Genomic DNA, 26,313 nt, shown 5'->3' on the forward strand with positions numbered 1-26,313 from the left:
TATTCATTTTGCTGATCATTGAACCTGGATTAGGGATGTTAAAATGAGGAGGTTTTTTTACTAAGCATGTTACTGCTAAAAAATTCACCAATTACACATTTACACGTGGGGGGAAGCCACTCTGCAGGAGCCCGTGTGCGCAGGGAGCCCTCCTCCCCACCCCGCTGCTGCCTCTGCTTGGCTCCCCATGCATGCCACGCTGCTGCCTTTGATACAGCAGCAGGAGAGGGGGTGTGTGGTTTGCATGTAACTATGAAGGTTAACTGATGAGCCCAGACAGACACTATCCCATCCCTACTTCAAACTTTTCTTCTTTCAGCCATTCTCCCCCAGATAGTCATGCAAACTCCAGAAAACCCTAAAGGAAGGACTCCTGTGTCTTGAAAGCTAAATGTTTAAAACCAGGAGCAGGTAGCATGGGAGAACACTTCATATTTGTGCTATTTTTTCATCCCCATTTTTAAAAGCTCCACTGAAGAAATGGGGGATCAGGTCTTTGCTCCTGTACTTCTGCAGCAGCAACAAAAAGAGCAGTATCAGGAAAAACTGAGAATTATCAGGGTTGCTTTTTTCTGCTATGAGAAGTACTGTATGCCACAATACAGGTATTTCTGATAATGCTTCTCTGTAATATTTGTACATCTCCACAGGTGCAGAGAAGATAGCAGGCAGGATATGTAGAGAAAGAGATTCTTTTTAAAAAACACACTGAAAAACTTGTGTTCTAGGTTTTTTGGTTTTAAATTAATAGCTAAACCTTGAAAAGAGTGAAATATATCAAAGCTTGGGTTAACATGTTAAAATGGTCAGGAAAAAAATCTCTTTGATGGCTTTTAACAGGATTCATTGCAAGTAGGGGTTGGCTTGGATGTCAAGGTGATTAAATTATTAGAATGCTAGAGGACAGCATGTTATGTATCATTTTATAAAACTTAAGTTCTCTTCACATCTGTAATTCAAAGAAGAATACCACTTAAAATCCTCTTTACAAATAGTAACTTGTGCATGATAGGGATGTTAAATTGTGTGTAATCAGCTGTTCGAGTAGTCTGTGGAATTTTAGTTGGTAAGGAGGGAAACTGCAGAGCTTCAGTGGGGTTAGCTCCCAGCCTCAGGAGCTAACCCTGCTGTGGCACTGCCTTTTAAATGTATTAAGAGCCTCCAGGCAGAGGTATAGCTGTGGGACCGGATACGAGCCAGGAATCAGCTAATTCGAGGCTCCCACCCGGTTCCAGACACTGCACCTCTGCTTTTTAAATGTATTAAGAGCCATTATAGTTCCCGGAAAACAAAAAAAAAAATACATTTATGTAGTTGAATCAAGCATGCAAATACATTTTGACTATAACTATATGCTCTTAAGCCATGGTGGAAAAGCTGTTTTTCTTTCTTCAAATTAGAGAGCTGTGGTGCGTATGGATGAACGCAGGGAAGAACAGATTGTACAGTTGCTGAATACTGTCCAGAGTAGAAATGAAAAAGAACAAGAATCAGTGTCGTGGTGGTCTGGTGAGGAAGAAGGGTAAAAAGAAATCAATCATTTATGTTGTGTGTTTCTCTTGTAGAAAGTGGTGGCAAAAGATTGTGTGTAAAAACTGCTAATGTAAAAAGATACTGGGTTAGATTAAATACAATTTGTATTTAACGCTGATATTTTTATTTAGTAACACATAGTAATTATTAATATGAGTTAGCATTATGATAATTCTTTTCAAACAATTTTCTAGGTTATGCTTGAGTTCTGGGTTTGAAAATTTTACTGATGACAGAAGACCAAATGTACTATTCATAAGCTACTAGGCAAGAGCCTTCGTTTTGGTTTTTATTTGGTTCACCTGCGCATTTATAAGTGTTGGTTAAAATTAAATGATTGCCCGCGTCCTTCAGGGAAGAGGGCTGGTGTTGTGGGGGCGGAGGGGGTGCAGGAAGTGTGAGGGTAGGAGGGATGAGAAGAGTGTTAGGGCAGAGGGAGTCCCATTCTGGTGGCCCTTCTCTCTCCCCCGAGCTGGACACACACATGGCTGGCAGGGGCCTTCTCTCTCTTTCTCTCCCCCCTTTGGTCCTATGGCCAAGATGATGAGCCCCAGCTGGCCACTCTCTTGGTTGTGTGGCAGCCCTTAGTGCTCACTCTGCAGTTTAGCTCTCCTCTGCACTTGCTGCCCCAAGTGGTGGCTCTCAGTCTTGCGTCCCTCCTCTCTGCCTTCTCCCTTTCCATATTATGGAAACCAGTCCCATTCCAGGGACTTCTTGTTTTCCTGGCACAACCAAACCCTGACCTTGATTTAAGTTGGGATAAGAGGAAGCTGCATAGCAAATTTGGTGGCCCTAGCTTTTATTGTTTAGAAGGAATTCTTCAACAAACAGACTAACATTCTTGACAGATGCATTCTAAAATATGTATATAGATAAATACATATACCTAATGTAATGGATTTGATTTTTTTTTTAATGTAAGCAGTATTTTCATGTACTGCAAAACTGAAAAACTGAATAATAGGTTTTGTAAAATGAGGTAAATTTTTTATTAAAAAGACTATAATGAAGTGACATTCTACAGTAAAACTCCATTGGTCCGGCATCCAAAGCTCCGGCACTCCTGATGGTCCGGCACCATCGGGAACCCGGAAGTGCTCAGGGCAGCCGGACAGTTAGAGCTGATCTGTGCCCGGCTTCCCCGATTCAGCCGCTGCTGAAACTGACCAGCAGCTGAATCGGGGAAGCCCAGGGCAGAGCAGCTGGGGTGCTGCTGGGTTGGTCCGGTAGCGCCGCCCCTTGGGGCTGCGGGACCAACCCAGCAGCACCCCCGCTGCTCTGTCCCAGGTGTCCCTAAGAGCAGCTGGGGCGCTGCCGGGTTGGTCTCGCAGCGCCAAGGGGCGGCGCTACCAGACCAACCCGGCAGCACCCCAGCTGCTCTGCCGCAGGTGTCCTCGATTCAGCTGCTGCTGAAACTGAACAGCAGCGGCTAAATCGGGGACCCCTGGGGCAAAGCCAGACTATCAGAAGGGGGGGCAATGAGGGGTCTGGGGTGGCATCCCCCCCACCCCAGATCCCTCATAACCTCCCCTTCCGATAGTCTGGCATATTTGATAATCTGGCACCCTCTGGGTCCTAAAGGTGCCGGATTATTGGAAGTTTACTGTAATAGGAAATATTAGGGTTGGGAGGAGGGTGAGTTCACCATATTTACCTAAGATGCTGGGTGGGAAGGGGCAGGATGCTGAACTTCCAAAGATGCTGTGAATGCCATTTTGTTATGGTTTGTCCCTGGTCTAGTGCTAGCAAACTTTATATCTGTAATTCACAATCAGTGGCAGCAACTGTAAAAGCTTTAGTATAGAGAAGACTTTCTTTGCCTCTGTGGTATTTATTCCTCCTCAATTTAGATGATGTAGTAAGAATTTCTGACTCTTTACACTGCAGTTTGTTTTCTTTAAGACAATCTGCATCCTAAAGCCGGATTTTTAAGAGTGTTTAGGTGTCTAAACTCTCTCTGAAGTCAGTGGGAGTTAGGTGTCTAAATATTTTTGGGCATACTCAAGATTAATTTTGATGTTTTAAGAGAATCAGAACTGGCTAGTAAGTATCTGATAAATGTTGAGGTTCCCCTTACTGTTGGAAGAAAAGCATCTTTTCTTTTCCACCCCACGACGGTGGGGGAATGGTGGTAGTGTTGATACTCTGCCTCTGGTATTTGGGGTGCAGAGTACCATCCTTCTCTATTCTTCCTTGGCCTCCATTTCTTTGGGTTCTCCTTGTGAATAAATTCAGCCTCAGTTAATGTTTTCCAAGCTGAAGTGAAATAGACACACTTCTTGACAATTTCATTTCTAAAGATTCTTAATAGCAGTATTGAAACTAACCACCACGATCTTGTTAATTTCATTCTCCCATAAGAAAAAAATATGGTCCTGATCTTCCTGTCACATCTAATTATGAGATGGGGCAACGAGACTAGCTAAGTCAGTAGTTCTGTCTACACATTCAAACACCATAACATTGGTTTACAGTCAGTATTCTGTTACGTAAGGACAATAAACCTTTTAGATACAGGCTTAAAGGGAGCCCTATTTTGTACTTGTTCCAGTAACCAAGCATATGTTGAATTACCACCTCTTAGAAAAATTTTAACGTGGAAATTGAATTACAATGATTTTTTTTTCTGACATAGTCCAGATGAACCTGTAAAAGAGAAACCAACTTTGGCGAAGACCTCTGTAAAGCAGAGACCTGTTTTGGAGAAAACATTCCTAGATCGAGATTCAGAATATCTCTTTGAAGAACGTGGGCCATATACTGACTTCAATGAGCAATTTAGAGAAGAGTTAAGAAAGAAGCAGTTTGATCCTAGATATATTGAAATGCAGGTACTAGACAGTGGTTAATTAGAAGACATAACTGATGCTGATTTGGTTTATTATAGTAGTTTTTTAATTTTATTACTAAAAACTAGTTACCTTTTATACTCATTAGTGGAAAAATGTCATTATGAAAATCTGTTTGGTATTAACTTATGTAAAAAATACTTTTTTGTTACTGTAGTGATGTTCCTTTTTGTTTATTCCGCATGTCAGTTAGTAATACTATAATATCCGGACAATATTAAAATTCCTGTTAATACTTCTGAAGATAAAAATGTATGTTGTATAATATTTTCATATTAATTGCATCCTAAAATACTAACATTTAAATGCATGGCAGTGGACAGCATAAGATATGATTATTTTTAAGTGAATTAAATAATTTATCTATAAAAACAGTAATCCACCTTTACACCAGTTTATGGTCTTGAAATCATACTGGTTGCTCTGGTAGTGGTGATATAATAATCAATGTTAATGATAACATAGTTTATCATGAGGTACTGCTGATCTGCCTTCAAGGTCCTCTGTAGGAGGCTGGGCTTACATCTATCTTCATTTATTCCTCTCTGACTGGTCATAATATGACTCTGAGGCCCCAATCTTGCAAATGTTTACATATGTGCTTAAGCATATAAATAGTCTTGCTGGCTTCAGTGGGACTGCAGCCGGTCCCCGAGTTGAGAACGGTCGACTTACGACCGTTTGCAGTTACAACCAAAGCTGTCGTAAATGGTGGACCCCGAGTTACGAACGTGATCTGTGCTTATGAACAGCGCGGTTGTGTGTAACTCTTTGGGGTCCGACTTACGAACGAACCGAGTTATGACCAGTTGCTTGGTCCGTAACTGGTTTGTGAGCGATGAAGAGGCTGTACATGAAAATTTAGAGTTATATATTCACATAAGTGTTTGTGTTTTATTTTTGTTAATCATAGATGAAACTGATCTTGTTTTTGATCTCCAAAGCATAAGTGTATTTTAAAAATAACCCTAATTTTGTTTTACCCCAGAGATTCCGAGAGAAACTTCCTTCATATGTAATCAGAAGGGTAAATATATTTATTTTTACTTTAAAATCAATTGCATTTTTGCTATATTGTTATAAACATAGGTTTTGTAATTCAGACTACAAATATGATCATAGAGCTGGAAGAGACCTCTGGAGGTCATCTAGTCTAGCTCCCTGCCCAAAGAAGGACCAATCCCAACTAAATCAACCCAGCCAGGGCTTTGTCAGGCCAAAACTTAAAAAACTTCTAGGGATGGAGATTTCACCACCTCCCTAGGTAGCCCATTGCAGTACTTCATCACCCTCCCAGTGAAATAGTTTTTCCTAATATCCACCATAGACCTCCCTCACTATAACTTGAGCTCATTGCTCCTTGTTCTGCCATCCATCACTACTGAGAACAGCCTTTCACCATCCTCTTTGGAACCTCCCTTCAGGAAGTTGAAGGCTGCTATCAAATCCCCTCTCACTCTTCTCTTCTGCACACTAAACAAACCCAAATTCGTCAGCCTCTCCTCACAGGTCATGTGCTCCAGCCCCCTAATCATTTTGGTTGCCCTCTGCTGGACCCCCTCCAATGTGTCCGCATCCTTTGTATAGTGGGGGACCCAAAACTGTACACAGTGCTCCAGATGTAGCTTCACCAGAGCCGAATAAAGGGGAATAATCACTTCTCTGGATCTGCTGGCAGTGCTCCTCCTAATGCACCCTAATATGCCATTAGCCTTCTTGGCTACGAGGGTACACTGTTGACTCATATCCAGCGTCTCATCCATTGTAATCCCCAGGTCCTTTTCTGCAGAACTGTTACTTAGCCATTCAATCCCCAGCCTGTAACAATGCTTGGGATTCTTCCGTCCCAAGTTCAGGACTCTACACTTGTCCTTGTTGAATCTCACCAGATTTCTTTTGGCCCAATCCTCTAATCTGTCTAGGTCACTCTGGTCCCTATCCCTGCCCTCCAGTGTATCTACCTCTCCCCCTAGCTTAGTGTCATCTGCAAACTGGCTGAGGGTGCAATCCATCCCATCATCCAGGTCATTAATAAAGATGAATTATTATTTTGTTAATTAATAATGATTATTTTAATCATTATTAAAATAATAATGATTTTGGGGCTCAGACTTATAGTAGGCTTTAATTTTGAAATATCTTTTTCAGAGGGAATATTGTAAAGAATCTTACCACCTTGTAAAAAATGTCAGAACTTGGGAGGCTTCATAATTACAGCGAATTTCTTCCCAGAAAAAGATTTCTGGAACATCAATGTGCAGTGTAGGAAGCTCCCTATGGTTATGATGAACCATACTGTTTTATAGCTGGACAATTGTCTCCATAGCAACAAGATATGGGCACCACGTATTTTTCAAATACTCTATAGCTGTTTCGTCTTTTAGTTTGTAGGTTAAACTTATAAAATATTACATGTTGTTTGACGCTAAGGTGACTAATTACCATGTTTACTTGAAATTTTAATAGACGTATTTACTGTATTGTATCTTAAATTGCTAGGTGTGACTATTTTTATTGCTGGTCATGGTATATTTGTATATGAGCTATGATTGAACATTGGTTAAAATTGTCTTTATTTCATTTTAATTATTAAATAATACTCTTGTGGCTGTATGGTGTGTTATACTACAGATTGAATCTCCCTGGTCTGGCACCCTTGGGACCTGTCTGGTCCGGAATGAGGAAGTTTGCCAAACATAGGGAGATCTACGCTAGTCCTTCTGCCTCTTACTTCACTAAGCTCCTGGCCACTAGCAGCTCTGCTGCCAGCCATTTTAGCTAACAGGGTTTATTTTCATTTTGGTTTAAATAACTTAAATGTTATACATCAAAGTAAAAGTACTCTATAGGTTTTCTTTTGTAGGTGTGTTATGTATGTCCTCTAATAGACCGTATAACTTTTATTGTAAATGGACATGGTCACGTCCATTTTGTCCCCTAATTTCAGTTGTTTCTTCAAAAAAGAATAAAATATAAGAAACAGAGAGTTCAATTGCTCTTCAGATTTAAGGTTTAAAAACCTTTTTATGGGGTTTTTAAACAGTCCCTTACAGTGATTGCAGCAGAAGCACTGAAACATTATTCTGAAATCTGTAAGAAGGAAAGTACTGCTGACTACAACAGACCAGTCTCTTTTCAGAGATTGTTTGCCTTTTGCCTTTCATTCAGCTCAGAGGAAAAGTCAGAATTTAAGCTTTCATTTTCATTTATCTGAGACTAGCTATATTTTCAAAGCAATCTCAAGCCCAGCCTCTGTTTGTTCATAAACCAATGTGTAGAATTGTTAAACTATGCAATCCTGTTTTTGTAAATAATAGCTTTAATTTTGTATACACACATAATTTGTGCATGGCATTAATTATACATTTAAAGTAGATGGAACAGTTTCAGTCTCTGGCCGTAAACTATTAATAAAATGGAGTAATTTAAATATGTCTCTTTTACGTAGCGTGGCCTGTTCTTTGAATTCAATGGAATGGAGACTAGTAGAAGGGCTTCTACAGTTGAAAAATATTTGTCAGTGTAATTTCATTTTCTTTTCCTTTTAAAATAGGAACTTGTAACTGTGATAAATAATAATCAGGTGACTGTGATAAGTGGTGAAACTGGTTGTGGAAAGACCACACAAGTTACTCAGTTCATTCTGGATGACTACATAGAGAGAGGGAAAGGATCTGCTTGCAGGATTGTATGTACCCAACCTAGGAGGATCAGTGCTATCTCAGTAAGTGCAGCCTTGAAAAACTGAATTGTTTCTTAAAATATTGATTTCCTTTTTCAATAAAGACATTGTGGGACAAATTGTTTACTATTTATTTTGTAGTTCTGCCCAAAGTTCTTAATCAGAACCAGGCCTTGTTGTACTAGGTATTGTGCAAGCATATAGCATAATTTCCCCCAAAGAGCTTACCGTTTTAAATTCTCAAGTCTGTGAACACTTGCACCCATAGTTAATGTTTTTGAGTAGTATTAAAGCCTGTGAAGTATGTGTCTGCAGGATTACAGTCAGTGTTGCTCCTTTTGTAGTAAGCAGCATTGAAGCTGAACACTTTGGCAGGTTTGTGCAACCTAGTTCACCCAGACCTTTACCCATTGATCTTATTAGCTGAGTTTTCTCCCCAGCATGCTTACCTAATATGGGTATAGTAAGGATAAAGGAGAACATAAAAGGGTCTGTACTTAGACTCTAGCTTTTTGGATACCTTATATCTTTGCTGTTTTTGAGCTGCCCAGAAAGTGCTTACCCGTCACTTTATTGGACAGAGCAGCGCAGGTTCAAAATTAGTGTGTTCTATGCTTACAGCCTCATTTCTCAATACTGTGTGATAGTCACAGAACAATACAGCTAACCATTATAAAATAATTAGATCTAAAACTATTGATAAAATGCTACCATTTTGCTCACTCCAGCTCTTTGAAAATTAGAGATGAGTATTTCTCAGCTTGCATGATCTCTTGAAGTTTGACTGTTAGACTGTGTCTTAAATGCTGGATTGTAAGGGAGAGTTCCACTACCGAGAAAGGGTTGCAAGCCATGTTAAGTATGAGGGGGAGGATTGAAATACATTTAGTTCCATTGTGTCTAAAGCACCTTTACTGTCTCTCAGAATATATACCAAATGCTTTGATTATGGCCAAGCAGTGCTATATCCATCAAAGGAGGGGCTTAAAGATAGCTTTAGCATTGTTATAAACGGACAGGTAACCTCTTCATGGTAAATAGTTCCTACAGAGAATAGCTAAGTTCAGATAAACTTGATTTTGTTGTTTGTTTGGTTTTTTTTGGAACCTGATGCTATTTGGTTTGATTTTTAAGGTGGCAGAGAGAGTTGCAGCTGAAAGGGCAGAAGTGTGTGGTAATGGCAAAAGCACAGGATACCAAATTCGTCTCCAGAGGTAAATGGGAGTTTTCTTGGTAACTTGCAAATCCAATATAAATCAAACAGGAAAATTTGAAATATAGTTTTAAACACAGATGGGCCATACTTAACAGCTTTCACACACCGGGGGGAGAGGGGAGGATTCTGTGCAGTTTTCCTATACATGGTTGGGAGGAAAGAGAAGTACGTACTTGAAAGCTTGGTTAGAATGATTGAACTTTAATGTTGCTTAAATTACTCAGAAACCAATTTTCATAAAATAGTCTACTTTCCTGTCATGGCAGTTCACATCTGCAATTCTGTTAATGTAAAGAGGATTTAATTGCTTTAGTCCTTTAGAGATAAATAAAATTGGCACGAGGTGGTGGAAGAATTACAAATAGTACAGGGTAAACAGGCTATCAATCTGCCAGTCTTAAACTGTTAAGACAAGTGAGAATCAGAGTTGCTGATTGTGGCAGAGGAGAAATAAAATGTTATAGTTCAACATAAAAATATCTTGTGTACTAATCCCGGTTACATTGGAGACCATTTGAATGGTCAAGATGCAAATCAGTGTGTGTGCAGTTTCCAGTCCGGAATCAGTCTTATTACAACAGACATATATAAGGTAGGGATGTAAGTGACTAGTCGCTTCCCCCTGCCCTGTTTGCTGCCTCTAAGAGGAGGCGGTGCTGGGGGAGCCAATTTAAAAGCCCATTCCTCCCAGCTCCAGCTCCGTGGGAGGGGCTCTTGTGCAATGCTTCCACTTTGAAATGTACGAGGGGCCTAGTGGGGCTCTTGTGCATTTCAATGATTGAAATGTTGCATGGAGCCTGGGGCCAGTGGGGAGTCTCCCATTGACTCCAGGCTCCATGTGGCATTTCAATCTTTTAAATGCACAAGAACCCCACTAGGCCCCTCGTACATTTCAAAGTGGAAGCATTGCGCGGCACTTCCGCCTTTGAAATGTAGCACCAGCCAGATGGGCCCTTGCTACATTTCAAAGCAGAAGCACCCTTATCGACTAATCAAATAGTCGATGGAAATTCCATTGACTATTTGATTAGGGATGTAATAGTATAGTCGATTAACTGATAAGCAAAAGCTTATAGGTTAATGCTATAGACTACATGTATTTTCCTCCTACCCCTTGCCAGTAAATTTTTTAGCAGGCTGGCCAGCAGCCCAGCTCGGTCCCAGCTTGCACTGAGTCGTGGATTTACCCCCATTGTGGCTCTGCGTTTAAAGTGCATTAGGACCCAGCCGGGCAAGGAGCCCAGCTTGTGCTGGATCCGGGAGCTAAGACCTCTTCTCCCCCTGGACAGAGGCTGCCCCGGGGACTATAGAATAGTCCACTAACTGGAAAGAATTCATTAGGTTAATTGACTATTCAATTTACCGATATTTAACATCCCCTAATAGAAGGGAGTGTTTAAAGTTTAAAAATATCAACAGGTTTAGGTGCTGATACTATGAACACTTGTGCATGTGCTTAATTAGACTACCAAAGTGGTCTCATTCAAACTGTGTAAGATTAAGAATGTTGCATCAGTGTTTGTAGGCTTATGGCCTTAGTGAAGGTGCTGCTGTATCTGGGATAATCCTTGAATGAAAAACTGATCTAAAAAGCTAAAACTAGAGAATAGGCCCTAATTGTAATCTGATATTCTAGTGTTGGTTATTTGCATAGCTCTTTTTATTCAGGATAGAAATTTATTTGTGGAATTAAATTATATTCTCTTGTTTAAATGCTGTACAACAGAGAACAATATTTTTCCTGGGTTTTTAGTTTAACATCAATTTGGGATGAGTAGAGAAGAACTAATGCTAAAATAGTGACAAATAATGGCTATAAAGCCTGGTGCTGACAGATTGCAAATGATCCGTTCTCCATCATAGGCATACTGTGGCATAGCCCTGACTTAATCCCGGCTTGCACTAAATTAGTTCTGCGTGAACAGGCCTAAAGAATAAGTTGAACGATACAGATTGTCATTATGGACACTTTAAAGTGCATTCTACTTTGGAGCTTTTAAAGTATTTTGTAAAATATATTAGAAAAAAGAATTCAGGAATGTTTAATACATCTCTTTTCAGTCGGTTACCAAGGAAACAAGGTTCCATTTTGTACTGTACAACAGGAATTGTCCTACAGTGGCTCCAATCAGACAAGTAAGTATTTATATTTAAAAAGAAACTATGAGAGTATTAGACTTCTCTTTGTTTATGCAGATTCAGACTAACACAGCTACACCTCTGATACTTGTCAGAATATTAGTGGCCTACTTTTTTAAGGGTTCTGTGTTTTGTTTCGATTCTTTATCACTTGTCTCAGATTATTTTTTTATGCCGTGCTTCTGCTAAATTTTATCAACTTTGCATTCTTTTATTTTAGGCAATTGTCCACTATTAGTCATGTTATTCTTGATGAAATCCATGAAAGAAATCTTCAATCAGATGTCTTAATGACTATTATTAAAGATCTTCTAAATGTTCGACCAGACCTGAAAGTAATACTGATGAGTGCTACTTTGAATGCTGAGAAATTTTCAGAATATTTTGGTGCGTGATATGTTTGCATTGTAATATTGATGAGATATGCAACATACTTTCATATTTGCTTTATATATTTGGAGGTAAAAATGCATCATTGTACAGTTTAAAACAGTGTCGGTTTCACTGAAATCTAAAACAATAATTGTTTCAGTTAGTTGTAGCCATCAGCTGTGAGAGGTTTGAGTAGGGTTCAGTCTTACAGGTTCCTTGATTTAGTCCATCGTGGTTATATGTTGCAGTAGAGGTTAATACACATTGTAAATTGTCAAATAGATATTGACATTATCTTTAATCTTTAAAACTCAGCACCGTTGAAAGCCATGAGAGAGTGGATAGGCACTGGAAATCTCCCTGTGGTATGCCAACCAGCCTCAAGTGGTTCATCTGCCTTGGGTTTGTCACACTGATTAGGACATAGGGCATCATGCATAGTTGTTTCTTGTGAGGGTTAAGGATATTAGCATGTAACTGTTTAAACAATTAACTGATAAATGCCCTGCATATAAACACGTAACCGCAAAAAAATTCAAGTGGTTGAATGTTTACACAAAACCATGATAATTAACATCCCTAGTGAGGGTCTATTTGTTCAGGGGATGTTAACTTGATACTTTTCCTAAGCAGTAAGTGGGCATGAAAATCAAACTTATAGGCTGCGTCTAGACTGGCAAGTTTTTCCACAAAAGCAATTGCTTTTGCAGAAAAACTTGTCAGCTGTCTACACTGGCCGCTTGAATTTCCGCAAGAACAGTGACAATTTCATGTAAGATTGTCAGTGTTCTTGCGGAAATACTATGCTGCTCCCGTTCGGGCAAAAGCCCTCTTGTGCAAATGTTTTTGCGCAAGAGGGCCAGTGTAGACAACGTGGTATTGTTTTGCGCAAAAAAGCCCCGATCGCAAAAATGGCCATCGGGGCTTTCTTGCACAAAACCGCATCTAGATTGGCACGGATGCTTTTCCGCAAAAAGTGTTTTTGCGGAAAAGCATCTGCCAATCTAGACGCTCTTTTCCGCAAATGCTTTTAACGGAAAAACTTTTCCTTTAAAAGCATTTGCAGAAAATCATGCCAGTCTAGATGTAGCCAAAATGTGTGCATTTAAATAGGGGGGAAAAAGACAGTTCCAACTCTTTGATACAGTGTTAACAGTATTAAAAATATGTTATATTAGTTTTTTAAGAATTGATAAGTTAAACTCTTCCTCTATAGATGATTGTCCCATGATCCATATACCAGGATTCACTTTCCCTGTTGTGGAATATCTTTTGGAAGACGTAATTGAAAAGTTAAGGTTAGTCCATATCTGTAAGTAAAGTGTCACTTAATTGTATTGGATGCTACTAGGCACATACATAGAATGATGTTCGCTTTTGCTTAGCCTAGCAGTTTGGAATGTCCATAGTTGCAAGTCACATCTCATCATGAATAACATGATACATATTTTAGTCTTGTTTCAAGTGATAGCTGTAATTTCTGATCTGATGGCAGAGATCTTGTTTTTAAAAAAAAACATTTTTAACCATGGAAAATTCTGTAGAGTTGTTCTGTTTTTTCACAAATGGTATTATGTTTGAGCAAGATGTTAACAGCAGTTAATATATATTGTTTTTTTATTTCAATTTGAAATCCTTTGGCTTTTTGTTTCCCTGAACCTCCAAACTAATTATTCATGTAAAAATGCTTGATTAGCTCAACTCAATCTGGTTACCTGAAAATGCTAACAGTTTTCCTGTATGGTCAATCTTTTTTTTTCTTTTTTTTTTTTTTTTCTCCTGCCTATTTTATGCTTTGTAGAAATGGAGCCCATTTTGTAGATAAGGCTTCTTCCGCTTTTTTCTTTACATAATATTACAGGGCAGAACTTAAAAGCTAAAGACATATATTGGTGCTTTAACCCAGAAATAATTACATGAAAAATTTTAGAAGTATTTTTAATTTTTAAAATAAAATATTGAATGACTATAATTAATATATACTTGTAGGTATACTCCAGAAGATAAAGATTGCAGGCCACGGTGGAAGAAGGGCTTTATGCAAGGACACATAAGCAGACCAGAAAAGGAAGAGAGAGAAGAAATATATAGAGAACGATGGCCAGATTATCTAAGGCAGCTGCGAGGAAGGTAGGTCTTATTTGTTCACTTCCATGCTGTCGGATAGTACTGATTTTTTTCCTGTGTAGTTCTGCTGAGAAATAAAATGCAATTTTAGTTATTATAATAAGATTACCAGTTACATAAAGATGGCAGTATGTAGTGCTGTTAACACGTGAGTCTAACATACTGTAGGTTGGATCTTCCTGGTCCAGCACCCTACGGACCTAAGGTGTTCTAACCCAGGGAGTTTGCCAGACCAGGGGAGGCCCGTGCTCCCCTGCTGTTTGTCCCATGCCTTGTGGCCCCAGTTGCAGCTGACAGAGTTCCTCTGGGTTCACTTTTACACATAAGTGTCATTGTCTTAAAGCTCTCAAATTATTCCAGACTCACATCTAGTACTGTATATATGAGAACTATTTCATATAAGAATATAGATGGAACCTCTCTAGTCTGGCACTCTCTGGTCTGGCAACATTTTAGTTAGCTGAATGTCCACTTCTCATGGTGCAACCAACTTTCCCATCGTCCCATAAAGTTAATTTACAATCACCCACCTAGCTTTCAGTGTTCTATGCTGTTTTTTAGCTCTAATTTACTTCTAAATATCTTTTAAGAGCCCAGTAAGCAGTGGAAGTGTTGATAATGCTGCTAGACAATATTGACCTCCTGTGGTTCAGCAAATTCTCTTTTTTCGGCACTGGTCAGGTCCTGAGGGTGCTGGACTAGAGAGGTTCAACCTGTACCTTATATTCTTTGAGGTCAAATTGCAATAGCCTTGTAATAGAAACACTTGAAATTAGTAATTTTTTTCTTAAAGACGGGTCACTATGTACACACATTATCTGTAGGTATTCAGCAAGTACTATAGATGCATTGGAAATGATGGATGATGACAAGATTGATCTTGACCTGATAGCTGCACTGATTAGACACATTGTTTTAGAGGAAGAGGTGAGTTTCCGTATGATTTGTGTAACTTATTTTAATAAGTTAATGTTCCTTCTAGCTAAATCACTTAACTCACGTCATGTAACAGTTTTCAGAAAGCTGGATTGTAATTATTGATGTGAATTATGCTGAAACCAAAAATCTGTCTCAATCAATCATATAAATGTTCTTGGATCATATTACTCTTTTTTTTTTTTTTTTTTTTTTTTTTCTCACACTCGAAGCTACATACCTAATGGGACAAAAGTTTTGTATGGGCTTTTGCATGGATTTATAGTATTTACAAAACAACTCATTGAAATAAAATATTTATTTAAATTAAAATTCTTCTCTGCTTATAGTAGCGCTACAATAGAAATATTAGATATAGTCTATTTTAACAACATAGGAAAAAGACACCATGGGTGTGTCTAGACTACAGGGTTTTGTCGACAAAAGTGGGCTTTTGTTGACAAAACTATACCTGAGTCTACACTACCACCGAGTTCTGTTGACAAAACGTCGACAGAACTTAGCAGTTTTGTTGATGGCGGTGACCTCATTCTATGAGGAATAACACCTTTTGTCGACAGAGTTCTGACAACAGAAGGCGTTATTGCATCTACACTGTCCTTTGTGTCTACACTCTCATCTCGACAAAGCCTCTGTCGACAAAAGCCTGTAGTCTAGATGTACCTAATGTTAGAACATGAAACATGGCAGCAGACCTCAGGACATTCTTCACTGTCGTCAGCAGTCCCTAATTATTTTATGTTACATCAGTACACTGAAACTGAAATTTTCAAAGCCACCTGTAGGCTTTAGTTGCAAAATTTTCATTAAGGCTCTGATTCAGGAAAGCACTTAAGTACATGTTTTATTGAAGTCAATGCAATTTAAATATGTACTTAAAGTAAGCACCTGCTTTAGGGCAGTGTTTCTCAACTTTTTTTTATAAAGTACCCCCTTTAAAAAAAAAAAAAAAAAGTACCCCCAGTACCTACAGTTTTTAGACCTTTACAATTTTTTTCCACCATTTCAACACATTTATTTAAACAACTTAATCGTATTGGGGGGTGGTGAAATTGGGTGTAAAAAGTACAAAAATAATAAAGCACTGTGAAACTTAAAACAAAAATTCAGTTTTTTCCAAATTTCAGTTGTGTTGATGTACCCCCCAGACTTCTCTCAAGTACCGCTGAGGGGACTCGAAACACTGCTTTAAGGCCTTCCTGAATAGGGACCATTGACACTAACAAGAGTTTGCCTCTAAATGTTCAGAGAAGCTTTGAAAATCTCGCTTAAAAATCATGCTTATATTCCCTACTGAACCATAGCCCTTATCAAGACAGGAAGTACTATCTAGTGCATAAAGCACAGAGCTATATTTAGGAGATATTCAGACTAGTTATGACGCTGACTCATGGGTTTTTCCTGTCTGAAGTGGGGGTAATGGCTTAATTTGATATTGAGGCTTAATAAATGATATGTGAAGTGTGTTGGAGTCCTTTGATGGAAAGTAGCATAAAACTTAAATGAATGTATTGCCTAATGGTATATTTAAATTCATTGTTGTATTCCATGTGTAAGTCAAAAGCAACATCAGTATTGGAGTAATTATTAAAGAATGCAATAAGGAATTTAATTGTGCAAAAATCACTTTAAAAACAATGCCTGGAAACATAAAAGTAAATCGTCAGTCTTACAACTTCTTGCTCTTCGTTGACAAATAGGCAGAAAAAATTAACAGTATGTTTTTAAGTTGTGATTTACTTCTTGATAGTATCCTGTGTAGGGCAAATAGACTTTAAATTATTTCAGCTGCATTAATATATTGATACAGGGAAGCTTGTGAATTACTATAACTTAATAGTGTCATATCCTATTAGTTCAGATGTGTAGTAAACAAACAACTAAGAGGATGTCGTTCCTGCTTAAGACTTTTAACTTGTAAACTATAAACTCTTGTATTAATATTTAATACAGCATTTGTATTTTAGTTAGCCCTCAATTTATCCCATGTGATTGTGTTATATGTGTAACACAATCAGTTATGTCTTGTTTGCTTAAAAATTAATAAACTTAAATTCTTAACTATTGCGTACCTCTGTAGCATCCTGCCTTTGCTGCTACTAGAGGCAAGATAGGAGACTAAATGGCCTTGGGTCTGATCTATTGTGGTAATTCTTGTTCATGCTTTAAATTAAGCTTATTTAGCATTCAAGTTTCATTTCACTATTTTTTATTTAAGAAAGTATGTCATGTAATGCAATTATTCATTAGTGATTAACATCCCTAATAAAATTCTGAGAGAGAGATTTCAGTTACTTATACCTTTTCTAAAAGGTTCTATACTTGAGACAGAAGAATGAATATCAAGCACTGCAATATGAGTTAATTACAGGCAGTCCCCGGGTTACGTACAAGATAGGGACTGTAGGTTTGTTCTTAAGTTGAATCTGTATGTAAGTCGGAACTGGTGTCCAGATTCAGCTGCTGCTGAAACTGACCAGCGGCTGACTACAGGAAGCCCGAGGCAGAGTTGCTCTGCCCCGGGCTTCCTGGAATCAGCCGCTGATCAGTTTCAACAGCGGCTGAATCTGGATGCCTGGGACAGAGCAGCTGGGGTGCTGCCGGGTTGGTCCAGTAGCGCCGAGAGTGGCACTGCGGGACCAACCGGCAGCGCCCCAGCTGCTCTACCACAGGCGTCCCCAAGTCAGCTGCTGCTGAAACTGATCAGCGGCTGATTCCAGGAAGCCCGGGGCAGAGCAACTCTACCTCAGGCTTCCTGAAATCAGCCGCTGGTCAGTTTCAGCAACGGCTGACTTGGGGAAGCCTGGGGCAGAGCAGCTGGGGTGCTGCTGGGTTGCTCCAGTAGCGCTGAGGAGCGGCGCTACTGGACCAACCCAGCAGCACCCCAGCTGCTCTGCCCCAGGCATCCTGATTCAGCTGCTGCTGAAACTGACCAGCAGTGGCTGAATCAGGACGCCTGGGGCAGAGCAGCTGGGGTGCTGCCGGGTTGGTCCAGTAGCGCCGAGAGTGGCACTGCGGGACCAACCGGCAGCGCCCCTGCTGCTCTACCACAGGCATCCCGAGAAAAGCCTGGTTTGCTGGGGGGCGCACTAGTTGCGCCCCCCAGCAGACCAGGGAGACGTGGGCGGTGGGACCGAGACGTGCCGTCCCCCCCCTCCCCCCCGTCCCCCCCCCCCCCGTCCCTCAGCAGACCAGGGAGACACGGAGCAAAGCCGCGGAGGACCTGGGCGGGGGGACCGCCCAGATGCACCTCGGTCCCCCCGCCCGGGTCCTCCGAGGCTTTGCTCCGCCTCTCCCTGGTCTGCTGGGGGAAGCCTCCCCCCCCCCCCCCCCCCCCCAGCAGACCAAGGAGACGCGGAGCAGATTTTCTCGCCCCGGAGGACGCGGGCGGCGGGACTGCAGCGCGTCTGGGTAGTCCCGCCGCCCGTGTCCTCCGGGGCGAGAAAAAGCCCCGTTCATAAGTACGGATCCGACAGAAGTCGGATCCTCGTAACCCCGGGGACTGCCTGTATAGGAAGTAATATATAGGCTATGGAATAATTCTGCCGCCTTTGTACAAGAAACACATCTGTTGACTGTTGTCTGTTTTTAAAGAGATTATCAAGTATACAAAATATATTTATAAATATCAGATTTCCTATGGTTATGAATAACTTGGCAGATATTTAAGAGAAAATAACTTTTTGCTCTTTGTGCTGCTTATTTTTCTTTCCTTTGCTTGTAAAATTTGAAATAGATTTGTTCATTGTTCCCTGCTTTAGTTACACTATCAGTTTCTCAAGCTAGTGCACAGCTATTGTATTTTGGATTGGAAACACTACAGGAAAAACATTTTAAAATCAGTTTTCTATGCCATTTTTTAAAATCCAATTAAAATTTGTTCAGTCATTCTGGTTTAAAAAGAAGCTCCTATAACAGTTTGTGGAATAGTGAAGTCAGTAGTGCCTCAAGTTAGATCACATTGATCTCGCAGATATTTATTAGAACACTAGGGCTACGTCTAGACTACGCTCTCTTACGCAAGAGAATATGCAAATGAGGTGAAGTGATTATTGCCGTGCCTCATTTGCATACTTAATGAGTGGCCATTTTTGCGCAAGGGGCTTTTGCACAAAAAGGAGCCATCTACACAGCTCCTTTTTGCGCAAAACCCCTTCTTGTGCAAGAGCTGTTCTGCCGCTTTTTTTCAGGAAGAACGGCTCTTGTGCAAGAGGGGGGTTTTGCGCAAAAATGACCGCTCATTAAGTATGCAAATGAGGTGCAGTGATAATCACCGCTTCACCTAATTTGCGTGTTCTCTTGCACAAGAGAGCGCAGTCTAGAAGTAGCCCAGCAGACTTATTCGTCATTACCCGGGTTCTTCAGGGCAGGGCCTTGGGAACGTGGAAGGGATGCAATGCAGGAGGATGTGAGGGTACAAGAGTGGGAGTTGAGTGATGAGGGGCTCAGGGCAGTGGTCCCATCTGGCCTGGGACTTTTGTTTCCCCCAGCCTCCAGGGGTGTGTTCTGCTCCACCCACCTCCAGCTGCCAGGGGCCTTTTTTTCTCCCCCAATTTTTCCTCCCTGGTGCTATGACCAAGAGCCAGGAAGGAGGGGAAATATTTGGGGCAGGAGGGCTACTTACTCAGTGTTCTGGCAAGCAAGATGGCGAAGCCCCAGCCCTGCTGGCCACTCCCTTGATGTGGCGGACCCCAGTAGCCACTCTCATATAGCGAACCTCCAAACACATGCTCCTCTCACTGAATGTTATGAAAAACAGTCCTTTTCCTGTGACTCCTGATTGTCCTGGCACAACCAAACCCTGACCTTCCTTTAAGTTAGGAGAAGAGGAGGCTGCCTGCCAAATTTGGTGTCCCTAGCTCTTACCGTTTTGGAGGAGTTCTTGAACAGATAGACTCGCAGACAGATGTTCTCTTTTTCATATATACACACACACACGCGTGCGCGCATACATACTGAGTGTGTAACTTAAGTTTTTTTTCTTATTCATATATAGGATGGTGCAATATTGGTGTTTCTCCCAGGCTGGGACAATATTAGTACTTTACATGATCTCTTGATGTCACAAGTCATGTTTAAGTCAGGTAAAAGTAATTTTAAGAATAGCTTTTTGTTCTTAGTGACTATTTATCTGGTTCATTAGCTTCCCCCATCTTTGTTTGCATCCTTTTATTCTTTTCCTAGCTCCTTCCTCGCTGTGCTCTTTATTATATACAGTATCTTTGCACTTGTGTTGTCTTTTATCCAAAGATCTTGCCAGTGACATTTATTCCTATGGTTTAATTTCCATATCCACATTTAACTCTCAAACCCACATCTCCCTCCTTCTATCCATTCTCCTATACAAAGGTCTCTTGGATAGTCTATCTCTATCCAAAAGTGAAATTTCCTTTCTTCCCCTTTGCTGTGGATGACACTTTTTTTTTAACCTGTTTCTTCTAGGAAGCTTTGTGATATTTCTGTCCCCATTGATGCTTTTATTCCCTCCTGTCATTGAACTGTTTGACCTGTGCTTTAGATACCAGTGGTTTGAGAAGTAATGCTTCTCCAAATCACTCTTCTGCCTACTATATTCAAGATGAATTGCTGAAGGGATCTAACAGTATGTTTACACTGTAGTTAAAAACCTATGACTGGCTTGTGTCAGTTGACTCAGGCGAAGGAGCTGTTTAACTGTGTGTATATATACACGTTTGGGTTGGAGCCTGGGATCTGGGACCTTGAGAACTTGTTAGAATTTGATTTAAGGATATTTAATTTGTGTATTTTGATATATTGATAATTTGATTTTTAATAGTTATAAAGCTGTAATCTTTTTGAAATCTCATGTCTACTTTTGTTAAATTGTCTGAAACATTAAAATTCTAACATTCTAATAATTCCTGCATCTATGAAAATTTAAATAGCAATTGAAAATATACTTCAAAACATTTATATTCATTGAAATTAATGAAAGCAATTAATTTAATTTAGCCAAGCTTATATATAAAGCATTCGCTTCTGAACTTAAAAGTTAAAACTGATTTTCAGCAGAAGAGTAGAGGTGTACAAAGCACCATTGTATAAAAACACAAATATTAGGTATATCTGCTCCTGTTGCTTATTTGTACTTCGTGTAAGAGTGAAATAGTTTCTACAGCAACAAATTGTTGCCACATTTGATTCTAGGTAGAGATGAAACAGTAAAGATAGAGTGGTGTTTACAAATGTTTTCAATTGGGTATCTGCAGAATTCCTATTAAATAATTTTTTTGTTTTGTTTTTGCATATTTAGAAGCTCTCATATTGTGCTAGCTAGTCCCAAATATAATATAGCAAGTTCTGTTCCAAAGATCTTATCAGTTTTATTCAAAAACTTAAAATTACCCATATCAAACAGATGTTATAGCACAGAGGGCCACAATAAGTGGGTGCTGTAATTTTTGGAATTATACCAGGGAAAATGTTTTTAAAATGTTTTCCTGTAGCTGACCTCCTTTTTACTGATGACCTTGCTGTTGGCTAAACTGGAGGTTGTCATCCCATATTTTCAATGCTGACAATGTCAGCTTTCTACTAAGCACTTTGTCTGTCATTAACTAGGCACTAGTGCATTGCCAGCAGAAAACTCCCTTTTCTCTCTATAGCCATGATCACTAAGAGGTGGATCGCGAGGCCTCGACCAGTCAATCGCGAGGCCTCCTGTCCGCCCCGCCCCCATTTCCCTCCCACCCCCGAGAAGCCCCACTACTTACCTCAAGTGAAAATGGAGGTAGTGTCGGCTTCCCAGGGATGGACAGAAGTCCCACAGCTTAGCGCCACTTCCGGCGATTCCAGAAGTGAGCTAGCTGCTCTGCCGGGTGTACTGCGGGAGGGAGCATCGGCTCCCTGCACTGCACAGGAGGGGGGAGAGTCAGCCCCGGGTGAGGCACTCGGGGGGTTTCCCGGCACGCGGGGGAGGGGTCGGCCCCAGGGCAGGCGCGTGCACGGGGCTTCGTTGCACGGGGGGGGGGGGGGCGCGTCAGCCCCGGGGCAGGTGCGCGCAGGGCTTTCCTGTGCCACGGGGGGTCGGCCCCGGGGCAGGCACACGCGCTGGTTTCCCTCGGGGGAGGGCGGGGGGGAATCCTGGGAGGAGGCAGATGCAGGGGACTCTTTGTCCCCACTGGCACCCCACTCCTCAGCCCCCACTCCCCAGCCACAGAACGCTGTCTCCACTCCTGTCCCCACTCCCCGAACACTGTCCTCTGTCCCCACTCCCTGAACACTGTCCCCACTCCCCTGTCCCTAGCCACAGAACTCTGTCCCCACTGGCACCCTGTCCCCTGCTGCAGAACCCTGTCCTCTGTCTTCCCAGCACGCTGTTCCCTGCCCTCAGCTGCAGAACTCTGTCCCCACAAAATGTATAATTATAAATGCTTCACTTTAGATTTAAATAGCATGAATAAAAAACAGACCATTTATTTCATAACTATAAACGCGTGATTTTAATTTCATACATTGCATAATTTAAAAATAAACTGTTTATCAGAGTGTGTAAGTAAGGGCTGGGGATAGCAAGTGACGGACAGGAGGAGAATAGAGAGGGTGGGGCTTCAAGGAAGGGGTGGGGCTTCAGGGAAGGGGTGGGGCGGTAGATCTTCGCCTGTTCTGAGATTTAAAAAGTGATCTTGGGTGTAAAAAGGTTGGAGACCACTGTTGTATAGGTTGAACCTCTAAAATCCAGAACTCTCTGGTCCAGCAACATCCGTGGTCCAATAGGACCATGGATGTTGCTGGACCTGAGAGCCCTGGCTGGCCAGCCTCAGAATCATAGTCTGGGCTGGGCTGGTGGTGGGAAGCCCAGTCCAAGCGGGGACAGTGGGGGAGAGCACAGCTCTGGCCCGGGCTGGAAGCAAGGATTGCAGCCACAGACAGGGCTGGAGGCAGTTGGGCCAGCGGCCAGGAGTGCAGCACCAATCAGGGCTGGTGCTGTGGGAAGCACAACCTCAGTCAGGGCTGGAGCAGTGCTGGAGTCAGCTAGGCACTCAGCCCTGACTGGCACCACGGTGGGATAGGGGAGGGCACAGCCACTGCCTGAGTTGGAGGCAGCGAGGCCAGTTGGCACAATGAGAGATGCAGCCCCGGTCAGGACTAGCATAATGGGGGAGCTGGAGGCAGCAGCAGGAGGCAGGGAGTGCAGCCTCACCCGGAAACGGAGCCTTGATCTCCCCTTGTCCGGCAAACTCCATTGTTCGGGACCCGAGGGTGCCAGACAAGGGAGGTCCGACCCGTAGTATTGCTTACATGTTACATGTTAATGTGGAAACTGAACAAAGCACATGATAAACTATGGATTGAAGAAGCAATTGATCAAATAATTAGTAATATGGTTTAATTTTTAACACAATGGAAACTGGCAATGTTTCCATAACAGTATTATTTAAATGCATTATTTGATATTTTTTTTTAAATCCCCAAACAAACCGGCATAACACAAAAGTACAATTTTGTCACAATTACAAAAGCTGCAGAACTTAAGAAAAATACCTTAAAATGGAAGCGTAACATAGCATTCTGTTGAGATACAGATGTATGTTTGTTTCTATTTAAGTTTCACCATGTAAATTTAGAGCGTACTTCTTTCCTTGATCCTTTGTTCAAGATTAACTCTTCAGCAGAATTTTTAAGGATGCCGTCCTTTTCATCTAGTACATGTACAACAGGTTTAACTGTCCTCCAAAACACTCCTGTTTTGGAGTGTTTTGAATTCGATGGCCTACTAATTAGTGAAATTTTAAACATGTTTTATAATCTTAGAGTTCATTCAAAATAACTGAGTGGTCATTTGAATCATTGTGTTTTTTGAATTGGGGATAAATTAATCTGAATGGTTGTGTTGGATCCAAAATGGAAGACTGTTCATAGAGGGAAGTGAATTCTTTGTATTAGTTGTTTGTTTTTCATCAATATGAATTGTTCAGACTGGGACATAATTCTGTATTTAGTAATTTTTTCATCCCCTTTCTCTAATGGAAATGTAAACTAATGCTATTTACCTGGATGTGGTGTGATCAGAAGATACATTAACTTAGGCATATTGATGATATACAGGCAGTCCCCGACTTACGCGGATCCGACTTATGTCGGATCCGCACTTACGAACGGGGCTTTCTCGCCCCGGAGCTCGCAGGCAGCGGTCCGCCACCTCGACCTCCGGGGCGAGAAAAGCTGCTCCCGGTGCGCCTGGTCTGCTGGGGACCATATCCAGCAGACCAGGGGCACCGGGAGCAAAGCCGCAGCCACGGCGGGTTCCCGCGCTTCTGAGGCTTTACCAGAGCAAAGCCTCAGAAGCGCGGGAACCCGCCGCGGCTGCGGCTTTGCTCCCGGTGCCTCTGGTCTGCTGGGGACGGTCCCCAGCAGACCAGGGACACCGGGAGCAAAGCCGCAGCGGCGGCGGGTCCCACGTCAGAGCAAAGCCTCAGAGGCGCGGCACCCCGCTGCTGCAGCTTTGCTCCCCGTGTCCCTGGTGTGCGGGGGGGCGGGGGGCGCAGCTAGTGTCCCCCTCCCCTCCCCAGCAGACCAGGCTTTTGTTGTGGACCCTGGGGCAGAGCGGCTGGGGCGCTGCCGGTTGGTCCTGCAGCGCCGCTCTGGGCACTACTGGACCAACCCGGCAGCACCCCAGCTGCTCTGCCCCAGGCGTCCTGATTCAGCCGCTGCTGGTCAGTTTCAGCAGCGGCTGAATCAGGACGTCTGGGGCAGAGCAGCTGGGGTGCTGCTGGGTTGGTCCAGTAGCGCTGAGGAGCGGCGCTACTGGAGCAACCCAGCAGCACCCCAGCTGCTCTGCCCCAGGCGTCCCCAAGTCAGCCGCTGCTGAAACTGACCAGCGCTGACTACAGGAAGCCCGAGGCACAGTTGCTCTGTCCCGGGCTTCCTGGAATCAGCCGCTGATCAGTTTCAGCAGCAGCTGACTTGGGGACTTGGGGTTCTTAAGTTGAATCTGTATGTAAGTCAGAACTGGCGGTCAGTTTCAGCAGCTGCTGAATCTGGACGCCAGTTCCGACTTACATACAGATTCAACTTAAGAACAAACCTACAGTCCCTATCTTGTACGTAACCCGAGGACTGCCTGTATTACCAAAGTACTAGAAAGTACATATGTCTCTCTTTGAAGAAAGGTGACTACAAATGTGAGACATTAATTTACATACATCTCCTTTTTTAGCCTTTGTGTCCAGTTTTAGTTTTGCTGTGCAGCATTGAATTTTCCATGCCATAACATTGTTTACTGTTTTACTTTTCAGATAGGTTCATTATTATACCTCTGCATTCACTCATGCCTACTGTTAACCAGACACAGGTATGTTTCATTACTTACAATATTCTTCACTCTTATTGTAAAATATAGTAAAGTCTCTTGTTTTAAGTGACATTTTCTAAACATAGATTTTGAGGATAAAATTGTTTTGCTATGGTTTAATTTTTCCAGTGTAGCCTATGCATAATTTAAAAATAAAGTTATGTTAATGTTAAATCTCTCTTTAGCTTGTAGTAAATAGTCCATTTGCATTTTATAGTGCCCGTCTGTCCAGATGGCACTCCTGCAGGTACCTTTGAACATGGTGTTGATTATGGTAGTATTCGTTGCACATGTGTGTAAAAAATACTTATTGAAGATTTTCATCACCATACCATACTTGTGTTTGACTATATTGGAAATATATATAAACTATTGAAGTTCTCAGAGTAGCATCCCTATAAATATTTGACTTAGATACTTTCACACACAATTTTCAAGTAAGCAAATGGCATGAAAGTAGTTGCTAGAAAGTAGGTATGAAGACAAGTGAACTGCCAGGTGACTTTGTGCTTTGTCTGGTTTTGATAAATAGCCTGTTTTATTTTTGTTAATTATGTATCTTTTCAGGTTTTTAAAAAGACCCCTCCTGGAGTACGGAAAATTATAATTGCTACCAATATTGCAGAGACTAGGTAAAACATAGTTTTATTTCTACTTAGGTAGCCACATTTTAATCAAATAACACAATTCTTGCAAAATAATGTTAAATCATAACATAGTAAAAGTGTAAATCTGTTAAATATTTCTTACAAAAATGCATTTGGTTATTCATAAATAGATGGTACAATGAATAAAAACATTTTCTTTATAAATATGGTACACTACATTGATTAAATCTTCAGGCCTTTTTGCTAGAAGCTGATTGGTCTGTGTAATATATAGTGACTCAGTGAACAGTTGCGTTATTAATCTGAGCTATTTATTGTTCCTGAATAGCTTTCTGTCATTTTATTCAAATCCTGCTACCACTCTAGGGCCTGGTTGGGCTCCTTTTGGCATTGCTTATCAATGACTGTCAACTGTATTCCACTGCAGAATATTGTTAGTTCATGATTAAGAAAATACAAGACTTGACTGTAAGATCCAATGTTCAGTTCGCAGAGCTGGCAGTTAAATCATCTTTTTTTTAATTTTTATTTATTTA

At 41.4% G+C, this 26,313-nt stretch overlaps 1 protein-coding gene across 1 annotated transcript in view; it reads left to right on the top strand.

Moving 5' to 3' along the window:
• DHX36 (DEAH-box helicase 36) overlaps positions 1-26,313 on the top strand; it is a 45,790-nt gene that overhangs the window by 2,793 nt on the left and 16,684 nt on the right. Inside the window, exons 2-14 of the mRNA XM_014573790.3 lie at positions 1,401-1,522; positions 4,169-4,364; positions 5,371-5,409; positions 7,936-8,106; positions 9,199-9,278; positions 11,342-11,416; positions 11,640-11,806; positions 13,008-13,089; positions 13,781-13,921; positions 14,743-14,845; positions 19,851-19,938; positions 25,114-25,169; positions 25,737-25,801. Of these exons, the coding sequence (XP_014429276.2) occupies positions 1,401-1,522; positions 4,169-4,364; positions 5,371-5,409; positions 7,936-8,106; positions 9,199-9,278; positions 11,342-11,416; positions 11,640-11,806; positions 13,008-13,089; positions 13,781-13,921; positions 14,743-14,845; positions 19,851-19,938; positions 25,114-25,169; positions 25,737-25,801 (1,385 nt within the window). The remainder of the gene's footprint in view (positions 1-1,400; positions 1,523-4,168; positions 4,365-5,370; positions 5,410-7,935; positions 8,107-9,198; positions 9,279-11,341; positions 11,417-11,639; positions 11,807-13,007; positions 13,090-13,780; positions 13,922-14,742; positions 14,846-19,850; positions 19,939-25,113; positions 25,170-25,736; positions 25,802-26,313) is intronic.

Source organism: Pelodiscus sinensis, chromosome 10, assembly GCF_052426305.1.
Source record: "Pelodiscus sinensis isolate ZL-2025 chromosome 10, ASM5242630v1, whole genome shotgun sequence".
Taxonomy (NCBI): Eukaryota; Metazoa; Chordata; order Testudines; family Trionychidae; genus Pelodiscus; species Pelodiscus sinensis.